This window comes from Danio rerio, chromosome 21 (genome assembly GCF_049306965.1).
Source record: "Danio rerio strain Tuebingen ecotype United States chromosome 21, GRCz12tu, whole genome shotgun sequence".
In the NCBI taxonomy this organism is placed as follows: domain Eukaryota; kingdom Metazoa; phylum Chordata; class Actinopteri; order Cypriniformes; family Danionidae; genus Danio; species Danio rerio.
The window spans coordinates 31197893-31212029 of record NC_133196.1 but is presented as its reverse complement, the minus strand read 5'-3'; the positions used below and the strand labels follow the sequence as shown (position 1 = coordinate 31212029).

The 14137-nt window shown below is 34.5% G+C and overlaps 1 protein-coding gene across 48 annotated transcripts in view; it reads left to right on the top strand.

Annotated features, from left to right (window-relative positions):
• nrxn2a (neurexin 2a) overlaps positions 1 to 14137 on the top strand; it is a 708141-nt gene that overhangs the window by 195948 nt on the left and 498056 nt on the right. For 24 of the 48 annotated variants that reach the window (XM_021468853.3, XM_021468858.3, XM_073934750.1 and 21 more), the window contains 1 exon segment: positions 976 to 990. The exons of the other annotated variants lie outside the window; for them this stretch is intronic. In XM_021468853.3, coding sequence (XP_021324528.1) covers positions 976 to 990 — 15 coding nt within the window. 48 annotated transcript variants of the gene reach the window in all.

Here is a 14137-nt window from a genome sequence, read left to right as displayed (position 1 = left end):
CAATAGACAAACTCAGACAAACTCACAACTTTATTATGTCTTACAACGTTTTGTACACTAAAAATGTCTGGCTTGATTTAACCAAACTTTGGGTAAAATATGAACAAACCCAAATGTTCAGTTAATAAATAAAATGTGAATCAACTCAGCTTTTTCAGTGTATGCATGTTTTGTAAATTTGTGCATTTCTACAGGCCAATTCTCCTGGCGTTCTGCTTGATTTCATTTATGAGCACTGAGCACTGAAGGAGACATCATTATTTTCGGCAGACCTGCTTTTCCTCTGAATTTATAAAATATCTGTAATGCACTCGAAGCGTTTGATTAAGACATAAAACAGATCGAATTTGAACCGGGGATGGTTTTCCCTGCAATCTCCCTCACTTCTAGCATCAGAATTCAGCTCTTTTTCTCAGAATTACAGCCGCTTCAGCTGCCAGTGCAAATATGGAGGTTTTGTATTCATAGTTTGCAAACAGAGCAAAATGAATTCCCTCAATGTGAGTAATGCTATGTAAATTAGAGATATTTCAGTGTTCGCTTAAAGAACTACTGTAGGCATCCTGCATACTGTATTGTAATATATTGTATGATTTAGTTTTTCTTCATTTTGTGCTTGATGAATAGGACTTCATAATCCATTATGATTCATTTATACTGTAATTTTTAAACTCAACACATTTATTTTCCTTCACCACTGCTCGTTTTAGATGATGTTATATTCATGTTTTCATGCAAATCAGTGTGCAAGTCAGTTCAACTCAAGTCTCAGTCATTTCCAGTGTGTGTCTTGAGATATTAGAGTTTTTTTTTTATTCCTTTAAAAACTAAAAATGTGACTAGATATGAGGATGAGCTGAATTTCTGTTTTTTTTTTTTTTTTTTTTTTTTTTTGCATCTATAATCTTTTCTACTAAGTTCTGGAATGATGCTTCTTACTTTGTATTTATGATTTTTCTTTTTCTTTTTCCACAGGTGATCCCAAATCAGGTAAGAATCCTTAATCTTGTCTCTTTCAGTTTTCATAATTCATTCTCAACCTTTGTTCCCTGAGAACTCAGGGTTTGCTGAAAGTTGCTTGATGCTCATGTATTCTATCTTCATAGTCACTGATGTTTGCTTGATACAACAATTTTGGATTTTCAATCATACCAGAATCTAATAAGTCAGTATTGATGTTGAATTAATATCGTTTGTGAGAAATAACCAACCTCAAAATATAACTGAATTAAAAAAAAAAAAAAGGGTTTTATTAAAAACACAGAATGACACTCAGGTATAAACAAATTTGAGCATATCACTTCTCAGTGCTTTATAAAATAAACTATTTTGTATATATCATATGATAAGACACAAGTTATACTTAAATTATTCAAAATGCTCAATTGTTATTTATTTAGTTATTTGTTTGATCATAACATTTTACAGTTAAAATATTTTTTAAAAAATGTTTAAAAATACCTTTTGCTTATACCTATACAATGATATTTTAGAAAGGAATATTATTTATTTATTTATTTATTTATTTATTTATTTATTTATTTATTTTATTGATTTATTTACTGCAGACCGAGTGGTGTCCAATTGGAATTTGTTAATAATAATAATAATAATAATAATTTTTTATTATTTATTTATTTATTTATTTATTTATTTATTTATTTATTTATTTATTTATTTATTTATTTAGTCTTCGTTTATTTGCTCGTACAATTTTACGATTAAAATATTTTTTTTATAAAATTGTACCTATTGCTTATACCTATGCTATGATAATTTAAAAATAAAATGGTTATTATTATTATTATTATTATTATTAATATAATAATATTATTAATAATAATAATAATAATAATAATAATAATAATAATAATGTGAGAGGTGCATTCTGACGTACAAAGCAATATATCAATATTTCAATCACATTTTAAAATGATTCTACATTTTTCTTTTGACTGGCTCTTGTTACTTGTTTATTTCTGTAATTTGACAACTTATAATATTCCATGTTATGCTGTAATGCATGTAATGCTTTCAAGACTTGTTTGTGTGATTCCACTAAAGGTTTTCAGCATCACGGATGGTTCAACTTTTTAATGCATTCTTTAATCCATTTAGGGTGTGCAGAGTGAGAAATAGATCTTTCTGATGCATCATGTTGTTGGTTTCACATCAGTTTGGGTTATATACAGTACACTCCAGCATAGTGGTGAACTTCACATCCTCTTAAGCACAGAAATGAGCAAAATCGTCTAACTGTGCATTTGAAAAAACAACAACAATTACCAGTATTATGGCACAATACCGTGTTCAGCATGGATCCATTCAAGCTTCACAAGACATTTTGCTTTGAGATGGTAACAAACATGTGGCTCGCCATTAACATTTAGACCCACTTTTTGTCTTTTCTTTAAATCCGCAGCATTTTTTTTTCTAGAAACAGAAGAACCGCTTGGTCGCTCATATGAATTGAATGGTAATGTCCTGAACACAGCTTGCCTTTATCTGTCTATTACATCCGAACAGACAGCTCCAGCTTTGAAGTGCTCGGAAAGCTTTTAGAAAATTCAACGCTCCTACATATGTTTCCATTTAGACAACGAAACACACCCAAAAAGCTGTATTTGAGGTGATTTTTCACATCCTCACTGATATCCCAGGCAAAATACATTCCAGCGCATTTCGTCACGCTGTATTTCGTGAGCTTAGTCACATTGGTGCGTTTAATTACAAAACTGTATCACACATCTGAACTGAGCGAATCCTTCCCGCCAGGTGACTCAAGATGAAAGACCAAGCACTTTATAAAATAACACTTTCAGTGATTTGACAGACATTTTCAAGGGATGCATTAGCCATTAGCTACAGCAGTTAAACACACACTTTCTACCTCCTCTACGGTATTAATGCCAGATTTGCAAGTGAATCCTGTAGTTCAGCATCTTGATCAGCTGTGTTTGAGTTTTTGAGTAATATATACACATGGGTTACATGTGTACAATTGGTTTTTAAAATATGTTGTTTGTGTGTGTGTGTGTGTGTGTGTGTGCATGTGTGCATATTATTATAATGCCATTTCCATGCTTAATGCTGTTTTAGTAGTAGTGGAAATAATTGTTTTTTTTTGTTTTTTTTTTGTTATTTTTTGTTACTGTTATTACTCTTATTATTTATTCATTCATTCATTCATTTTCTTTTCGGCTTAGTCTCTTTATTAATCCGGGGTCAACACAGAGGAATGAACCGCCAACTTATCCAGCACTTTTAACATCCACACACACTCATTCACACTCATACACTATGGACAATTTAGCCTACCCAATTCACCTGTACCGCATGTTTTTGGACTGTAGGGAAAACGGAGCACCCGGAGGAAACCCACGAGAACACAGGGAGAACATGCAAACTCCACACTGAAACGCCAACTGACCCAGCCGAGGCTCGAACCAGCAACCTTCTTGCGACAGCACTACCTAGCACTATCTACTATCTTTATTATTAGTTGGAATAGTAGTAGTAGTTTAGTATAAGTAGCAGTAAGAGTAGTGTAGTAACATGAGGATTAATGTAGAGGTGTGCATTCCCATGAGAGCTGACCAGATTTCTTGTGACACGGGAATAAATTTCCACATAAAATTCGGTAGCGGTCAGTAACTGGTGTAATTTGAATGGGACCAAGCGGGCTAACAATATAGTGTTCCCAAGTCCCGATATTATTTTGGAATAGCATATCTGATTTCCTCATACTTATTGATCACCGGGACAGCCAGTGCTCACAACAGTTAAACATGCTGAACACATGACCAGTGCTTTCTGGTCATGCTTTTTTTTTTTTTGCATAATGATCCTCAGAGCGGACTTTGCCAACAGGAGAGAGCAAAGTGAAGATGGGCTGTCCTTCAGCTTGCATTAGAAAAAAGCAAGAACTTTTTCTAAAAGCATTACTGTTAGGAAACTCACATCAGGCAGGTCTGATGTATGGGAGTCTTTTTCATATGTCATAGACACAAATGGAAATAAAAATATCCTTTGCGTGATGTGATAATACCTTAAAGTTTAACTCTTTAGCAGAAGACTTGAACCTCAGGTTTAAGGCAGCACTCATGTCTCATCACAAAGGGGTAAACAAAATTGACATTTAGCCTACAATCCTTGCTCAATCTTACAGTTGTATCTGTTATCTCTCTCTTTTGGTAGTACCAAATTTGAACCTGAGATTTTGGAAACCAGATCTAAATTTAGTGTGAACGGTCGGGTAGAAAATAATTCTAAGTTGGCAGTGGGTGAACAAAGGCTGAGTATACAGCGGGATCAGTCGGGTGCGGAATAAAACCTTGTGGGAGCTGGACTAAAAAGTTAGTCCTGAGCAGACCTCTAGATTAATGAATGTATGTATGTCCTTACATATATGTCATAAGTAGGGACAGAGCACTTCTTCTCCTCTGGAGTGAATCGCGATTTTGAGGGTCTAAACATGCCTGAAACTTTGCACATGCCTCAGAAGTGTCGAAAATTTACGTTCGTTACATGTTTTGGAAATGGGTGTGGCAAAATGACTCGACATCGCCACCTATGCACATTTGACAGACTGACACCCGAGCTACGATTCACACACACACACACACGAAAATTTGCACACGTCAAGCATTCCAATACCTACAAAAATGTTTTTTGGAACGAAATCTTAAATCAAACAGGTGCCATGTTTGCCATTTTTGCCATTATTTGGTAAACAAAGCAAGTCTCTCATATAATATATCAACTAAAAGACAGTAAATATTACTTTACAAACTGTATTGTAAACAAATCAAATAAACATTTTCATATAAGTCAATAATATTACTGCAATTAATTTAAAAACTGAATAAATATAAATTTAAACACATATACACAGGTTAATAAATAGACTTAATGATTGGCTAAAAATCTGCAGAATTTAGCAAATTTCTGTGCGCAGGTTCCATGTGGGCCTAGTTATAATCAGTAAATCTAATGAGCACTTAAACGAATAATTCACTTTAACAATGAATAAAGGGCTATACTATATGTAGATGAGTTTTAAATTTGGTGAATGAGCAAACAGTGCAAAAAAAAAAAAACACAAATGGCAATATTAGAATAAACTATTGTACATTACACAGTTTCAAGCTGTCAAACAGCAAAATAGCAAACTTGTTACGGAAGATCTCTTTACACAATGCATCCTCCAGCCTGGAGTGAAGGCAGTGAGTACAATAACAACAATTTGGGGCAAGTCTGTAATTTTATGGAAAAATATGCGAGTGGCGCGGCAGGATTTTGAGCAGTTTCCGGAGTGGCAGCTGTTTTTTTCTGCTGGTATGTGTTCACCCATAAAACAATGTGCTTCGACTTCACAACACATCCATTTTGTGTGCCAGATATCATTTATTAATTGGAAAATATCAGATTTTATTGTGTAGCTACATATTTGGTGTTAAAGTAACATTAGGTTGTTCTCTGTTATGTTCAGTTTGCTGAGGGAGCTTTCAAAGCAAGCACTTCTCTGTTGTCATGTTTAGCCATCTTAAAAAAAAAATTGCTTAGGTAAGGCCGATGGTTAAGATGTTTCTTATCATGCTCTTAAAGAAATCCCTTGCCTCAGGGCTTTTTTACCCCTTCATAGAGACGCTGAAGTCAAACCACTTAAGAGTTTTTTATACACCCAGATCCTGATTCATAAAAAAAAAAAAAAAAAAAAAACATTAATCAATCAATTGTTTCTATCTGTCAGCACATTGCATTAAAAATCATACATTCGTTAGCTGAACATATCAAGGGGGATGAGGGGTGGTGGGGTCTTAGAAGTAGTAATTGGAATTTAAACTATGGCTTTGATTACCTCTGATTATTCTATTTTATAGGTTGCTAATTCAGTTTTGGAGGTGTCCTGCAATTTTACATGCATCATTTACATGCATCTAAGAATAGCAAAGAGAGGGGAGGAGGGGGAGATGAACTTTAAAAAGTTCCTCTTCTAAACCTATATTTTCTGGAAACATATTCTGCTCTGATTGGTCAGATGGCCCAGTCAGTTGTGATTGGTTTACTGTTTAAAGTGCATGTTGGAAACAAGACACCAATTACCACATGGCCATTTTTAGCTGAGGTTTCATCATTCCTCAGTTATAGTACACACTGCAAGACAGTAATGATGTGTTCATTGTAACACGAGCCCAAGTCAAGAAATTAAACATTTTACTTGCTAGTTGATCAATTAAAATTACCAATCAAAATAAAATATCAGAAATGTCCAGATTACCGAATTTAAGCTTAATTTTAAATAAATCTGGTTTGAAGCACCTATTTAAAACTATATAAATGTATGCAAAACAAACACAGTCTTTGTGATTGTCTTATAATTTCAACAGCATTCATTTGTCGCTCTAATTGTTGTGGTAATACACAAACATAGCTCAGTCCAAATTGAAGGTTTATTGATAAGCATGTTGAAGATTAGCAATCATCAGCTTTTCTTGCTGACTGAACTCAGTGTAGTGCAGCCTCTCCTACATTGACATCCATTCAAAAAGACATCTTGTTCTCCTGCCAAATGCATTCGGTAGTAATAATGGAAATCATCTCCCTAAAATACCATGTCATGATGGTAATTATAATATATCAGTATATAATTTTTTAATAATAAAAATCCTGTACCTTGTCATGCCAGTATGGGGTAAATGTTTCTCATTGACAGCTTTGAGTTTGCTTGATTGTATTTAGAGCTTTCCACAAATGTTTTGGAAATTCTGCAATTATGAGGATGGATTGGAAAAAAGTTGGCTCTTAATTGCCTCCTGTGGCTTTGGCAGAGCCTTAAACAGGCGTACATTGTATAAGCAGCGCTCATCAGATGTCTCACAGGAGCTCGTGTTGTTCTGTTCTAACAAAGTTCAAAATAAGACTTCCTTCTTATAAGGCAAAAGTTCACTGGAGGAATGAACAAAGGAGCGTTAATAAAGTATTAAAAAGGCTATCTATATTATTCCATTTTATGTTTGAATTTTAAAGCATTTCACTGTGTGTGACCCTCTTTCTGTTATGTTGTGCTAATGTTTGAGAGTCCCATTAGAGGAGGGATGTGATAGCGACTACACGTAAAGTGGTAGAACGTACAGTAATTGTGACCCTGGATCACATATTTAATCATAAGTGTATTTTTTTTATATCTAGATGTATACATATTACCAAAGCTGAATAAATTAACTTTTCATTGATGTATACTTTAAGATAGGACGATTTTTGGATCAAATAAGTTGTTAAATAGTTGAAAATGGGTTTACAAAAATTTGAAATTCTGAGAAAGTTGGTATTATCACTAATTGAAAAGTGAGCTTAGATGTACACTCACCGGCCACTTTATTAGGTGCACCTTACTAGTACCGGGTTGGACCCCTTTTGCCTTCAGAACTGCCTTAATCCTTTGTGGCATAGATTCACAATGTATTGGAAATATTCATGAGAGTTTATGTGTCTGTGTTGACATGACAGCATTACACAGTTGCTGCAGATTTGTCAGCTGCACGTCCATGATGTGAATCTCCCATTCCACCACATTCCAAAGGTGTTCTGTTGGATTGAAAATCTGGTGACTGTGGTTGTAATGAGTGGTTATTTGAGTTACTGTTGCCTTTCTATCAGCTCAAACCAGTCTGGGCAACAAGGCACTTGCACCCACAGAACTGCCGCTCACTGGATATTTTCTCTTTTTCAGACCATTCTCTGTAAACCCTAGAAATAGTTGTACGTGACAATCCCAATATATCAGCAGTTTCTGAAATACTCAGACCAGCCCGTCTTGCACCAACAACCATGCCATGTTCAAAGTCACTGAAATCACCTTACTTCCCCATTCTGATGCTCAGTTTGAACTGCAGCAGATCATCTTGACCATGTCTACATGCATTGAGTTGCTACTATATGATTGGCTTATTAGAAAATTTGCGTTAACGAGCAGATTGACAAGTGTTCCTAATAAAGAGGCTGGTGAGTGTATGTACAGTCTGAAATTTATCTTCATGGAACATGATACTTACTTAATTTTCCAATGATTTCTGGCATACAAGAAAAATCTATAATTTTGACCCATAAGATGTATTTTTGGTCATTGCCAAAAATAAACCCATGCAACATAAACTGGTTTTTGGTCCAGGGTCATTATTTATTAATCACAATCCACAAAATTAACTCGTGTGATGATTTGTGTAAGCCATTTTCATTGATTTACACACAATTTTGCAGGTGTTAATTTCAAAGATTTCAGGCTCTTAAATTATCCCATCATAAACACCGAAGTGTATTTACGATGTAAATAAAACAGTTTGCAGCTTCAGTTATTAAAACAGAAGTTTTTGTGAAAGATTTAAAAACTAGGTTTGTCTCCACAGTAAATTACTCTGAATATGATGTTTACAACACAAACCAACTAAAGTTTTTAGGAGAAAACGTAGATGTTGCTTGTGAGCAGCCAGTGAAGACCAAAGGCTAAACAAAAAGGTATTACACATTTATGTAAATCTTCTTTTAGAAAATGTTATTATTTTAGGAGACAACTAATTTATTTGTTGTGCACATTTTTCCTTTAGACATTGCAGACTTTTTACATCCACATACATGCATTACACACAAGCAAGTTAGAGATGGCATTTATTGAAAATCTAAATATACCAACGCTTAGATGAATAAGAAGTGCTCAGAACATAGAAAAGGCATACTAAAAGTTTCAAAATACCTAGTGGAAATCAGGTCAATTGGAACAAAAACAGACTGTTACATTGCACACAGGATCATTCATATGCACGCCCCAGGCTGTGTTTGACTGGCAACAATGTTTCCTTGTGAGATTGCAACAATTATCATTTTCCCCTTATTCTTAAGTATCTCAAAGCTTATATTCAACTTTATTTAGGACTTTTATTTTGAAAACAGGAGAGGCACAGAGACTAAACCCTGATACTAGACATCTTTTAAATTGTTTTCTTTACATTTCCAAGCAACATATACGTACATTCAATCAATGTTTTGAGTTTTAAAAAGCCCCTATAATGTTTTTTTTTTATTTATTTATTTTTTATGACCTTCCATGCAGTGTAACAACTCTAAGTGAAGTAAAATATCCAGCTTAAATCTGAAAGTGCACCGTGTTTAAAACTATTGATTCATTTATAAGAGACGACCCTGAGTGGTTCAAATGGGTTACAAATGTTATGCCTTGTTGCCGTGCCATTGACACAGAACTCAAGCCCCGTCCATTTGTTGCATGCGCAGACTCAGGAAACTTGAAACCCTTGGCCCCACCCACAAACATTGTAGAAAGAAAATGAGGAAGACAAACACTGTAGCAGATCCCGGTTGAATCAAGTTGTGAAGACACTGTGCTCTGAAGTGTGAGGGAAAGTTATTGTTATTTAGCATTATAGCCCCAGCCTTGTGCTGTGTTCCCGTCATTTTTCTGACGAGTGAGATGTTTTCTCAAGTTGTTAGGTTTTTTTATTTCTATTTGCATGTATTTTTCTTAACTTGTAGCATGTTTGAGCTCTCCCAGCCACCGTAGATGTAAGGCTTAAGTAAGTTTCCTCATCAGTTTTTGCAGTCTCTCAGTCTCTGTGTGAGAAAGAGACAGAGGTTGAGGCCCCAGCACTAATATGTTAAGGGGGAAGGGGGTCTTATCGTCTTTCAGTTGGAGTGGAATAATGAAAAGAGAACTTTGTTTTTAATTAAAGCGGGACCTTTGGGCATGATTAAGGGGCTAGTGATTAATCACCTCTCTGGTCCACTGAAGAGGCTGTGCAGGTCGGGCCCGGAGCCTGTGAACGGGAATGATTTACCCGTGAACCCTCCAGAGAATGTCCCCTGTTTAGATTGCGATGCAGCGGGACACTCTGATGCTGTTTTACATACAGTACGGATATGAAGCAGCATGATATTTTTGAAGTGGATTTCTGCAATTGAAAGGTCAGCAGTGTAATATGAGTGTGTGCGTGTGCGCGTGTATGTGGGATGCAGCGCACGCAGCACCGGCGATGGGAATGGTAATACATCACGGTGAGTTTAGTGGCAAAGCAGAGCAGCTGACTCAATTTTAACAGCATTTTTATGTTCAAGAGTAATGTCTGCATTTGGAAAGATAAGCTGGATGCTGATTTTCAGTAATAAATCTTCGGGTTATTCAATGTCAATTAAAGGGATATTCAGAAACTTTCCACCTGAAAATTTGGATTTTGTTAAAAAAAACTAATAATTAAAAAAACTGGAGAAAGACAAACATAAAAAAGTAATGAATTGTTGCTTTTTTTTTAATGTCATGAATGTGAGTAGTTTCCTATTTTGTAGAGAAGCATCAAAATGCCAAATTACAGGGGCTGAAGATGACTTTAAAAGGATGACAGCTCTATTATTTTACTATCACAGATTCTGGTATTTACACATTTTAGTCTTTTGGTTGAAATATTGCTTTATATTCTAATTGTGACCCTTTAAAAACAGAGAAACAGTAATGTTGTGTTTTCATCTTGAACATTGCTTGCCTGCAACTCAGTGTTATATATTTTTAGATTGAAGTATTTCTGAATGAACTAGATGCGGCTTTAAAAGTTAAAAGTACTATATTAAGAATGAAAATCTAAAAGGATGTTAAGATATCTATTATACAAACAGAGCGTGAAATGTTTGCTTTTATTTATTTATAATTTTTTTGGCATTTAGACTGGTATGTTCTATGGAATTATTTTTATAGGTAGAAACAATAGGGTATATGCAGAGGTATGCAGAAGGACAATTCATTTTCAGTAACCTAGGTCAAGTGCTTGCAGTGAACTGTATGCCATTACAAAATCTGTGCGTTTAAGGTTGTTTTCTTTAAAAATCATTGATCACTAAATTCACTAAATTATTTTTCAGCACCTTGTTCTTAATAATAAACTTTTATTTCACATTTTTAATGGAGTTTCTGGACTTGCCTCCTGATCCTGACGATGCTTGCATGTAAACTGCTTTTCGTCTTCTTTAACGCTTGAACAACTAAATGAATGTTTAGGTCTATTTAATTGATTATATTTTAATTATATATACAAGTAGAATTATAGTTTCTCAGACTTATCTCATAGAAATGTAACAATATTTAAAAATTAAAGGGCACCTATGATAAAAATCATCTTTTGTAAGCTGTTTGGACAGAACTGTGTGCACACTGTAAAAAATACTGGCAGCAGGGTTCCCAGCAGTTAACCGTAATCCTTCAGTTTCATCACTGTTTCACAAATTAAGTCTTTTTTCTGGAGATCTAACGGTAAAATACTGGCAGCTGGGTTTCAAGCAGTGAACAGTAATCCTACAGTTTAATTACTGTTTTCTTAATTATGGCCTTTCTGTAATTTAACAGTAAGATACTGGCAGCAGTAGTGAACCGTAATCCTACAATATAATACAGTGTTCTAAATTAAATAATAGTCATGCATTTTTCTTATTACCTATTAAAAATACCTGTTCTTGGATAAATACACAAAATGAAATTTTAAGTGGCACCAAATACAGAAGAATAGAGGAATAAAAAGAAGGAAGAATTGTAATGCACAATGTATATTAACATGCCCACGCAAATATTTAAATTACCGGTCACCAAAATATTTGAATATTCCCCTAAATACACAAACTGAGAAACAGGAGAAATCCACAGGTCAAGAACATGCCAGATTTATTAAATTGTACAAATTTGGTGCTGGTACAGCCAGGATTGGAATGTATAGTGTATCCATAGTCATATTAGAGTTATAGAAACACAACAAGTCTCTTTGTTTTTACATTTTTTGACGTAAAAAAAGGATCCAAATTTCTCCCATTTTGAGGTCACATAGGTCACGTGACATAGAAGTGCAGTTTCATGGACGTTAATCAGGTTGAATTTGTACATTAACACAATGGATGTCCATACAGCAGTGTATTTTAAGGTGTATCCTGTGCTCAAACCTTAAATTGACATTAGCCCCTTTCACACAGTGATACCGGTATCTGGAAAATTTCCAGAAAAAAAGCGCTGCTTACACAGGCGAGGACTGGAAATTTTCCGGAAAGGATCATTCACACATCCATTCCAAAATACCGGTAAATTCTGACATCATTAACCAGAAATTACCTCTAAACGACTGCGCTTGTATTTGTAAACATTTGACCACACTACAACCTCTGTGGGTGGATGGGTGTTGTGAACAACTTTGCCGAAAGCATAGAGAAACACTTTCAGATGTCAAGATGTTCATAATATGTGTGTGTGCTGGCGCTCACCAGCTGCTTTACGTGCACACGCGTCAGAGCTTGAAGGTAAACAACAGTGATTTATCATAAGCATTTTATGGATAATTATTTCCACAGTTGGAATTAAAAAGGAACAAAGAAATGTTATCTGACTAACATCTAGCAGCTAAATGTGTCTGGGAAATCATTCACAGGCTTTTAGTCTTACAAACCGCGCCGATGTAAATGCGTGTGAGTGGTCTAATTGGCTCAAGTAGACGTCTTACTTCAGCACTTTCTAGACATAAACGCGCTCTTTCAGGCAATCTTCCTTCTGCATTCACACAGCACAGCATTTCGGCAAATTACCGGTAATGTTTCAACTTCTCTTTCTGGAAAATAGCTGGAATGAATGTACCGGTATTTTCAAAAAGGGCCAGTTCACACATAGAGACCTTTCCGGAAAATTGCCGGTAATTTTCCAGAAAGGTCTGTATGTGTGAAAGGGGCTATAGTGTGTGACTCATTGTTGCAGAAAGGCTTGAATTAACTCAACAACAGATACATCAAATAACCATTGAGTAAATTCTTGCTGTAGTAAGGGAGATCTACTACATTCTTGTCTGTCACTGTACTGCTTATGAGTGAGATGCAGCAGAGAAGCTTTACCCATCATAGCGATAGTGAGTGACCTTTTTGGCTCTGATACGCACATGTGAACAGTGGGCGGGGAGAACCAGCTCATTTGCATTACAGCCACAGGCAACAAAACAAAACAGCTCAAATTTCCAATATACCCAAAGGTATAATACATAATCTGAAGGGTATTTTGAACTGAAACTTTACAGACACATTCTGGAGACACAAAAGCCTTATCTTAAATGGGTGCTTTTTAAAATACTGTATATTAAATAGTAATCAACGTTGCTGCTGTCTTTCTGATTTTTTCCCCTCTTGTTTAATCCTTGTACAAAATTGCTAAATTGATAACTTGCAAACATGACACTTCATATCTCGATCGCAATTTTATCAAAATTCTTGAGGAAAAAAATTACTAAAATCTGTTTTCACTTTCATCTTAAAAACAAGCAAATAAAAAAATAAAATAAATCCCTAAATTAATGTTGCAGCAACTATGCTTCAATAAAAGTTAAACATACGGATATATAATAAAATAAATATCAATAACAAAATAAAATAAATAAAAATAATTAGTGTACAAATGGTTTCCATTCCACGTGTCCAAAAGGAAAAAAAAAAAAAATCATCATTTCCTGGGAAAGTGGTATCAACAGTAAAAGGACAGCTTCTATAACTGGGAAGGTTGGTGACTATTTTTCTATTTAATAAATGAGATTTGCCTCAGAGCATGCCGACAAAATGCAATAACACATGCTTTTTTTGGTATGTTCTGTTCAGATGGCTGATATTTGGGAACAAAATCCTGTGAGACAGTTCTAGGACGTAATTTAACCAAATCATTTTGATGCTGGACTTTGTCTGAGGCATTTCAGAATGATTTAAATGACATTTGAGTTGATGTGCATCGAGCTTCATATTGCTTGTCTGGTTATCCAATCCAGTGTGAATTGCAGTAAGGCAAAGTTTTTTTTTAATACTTTTTACTTATTATTATTATTATTATTTTAGATTTTATGGTATCTTGGTATTTTTGTTATGCATTTTGTTTTAATACAAGTATTTTACAACTTCTCATTTCTGATAACGATTTAATATATTTAGTTCTTTAAATTCTAATGAGTGTAAGTGCCTCAATAAAATCAGATTTGTTTATTTAATAATAATAATAATAATAATAATAATAATAATAATAATAATAATATGTTTTATTTATTTTATTTTATTCATCCCTGAGCAATCAACATTATGC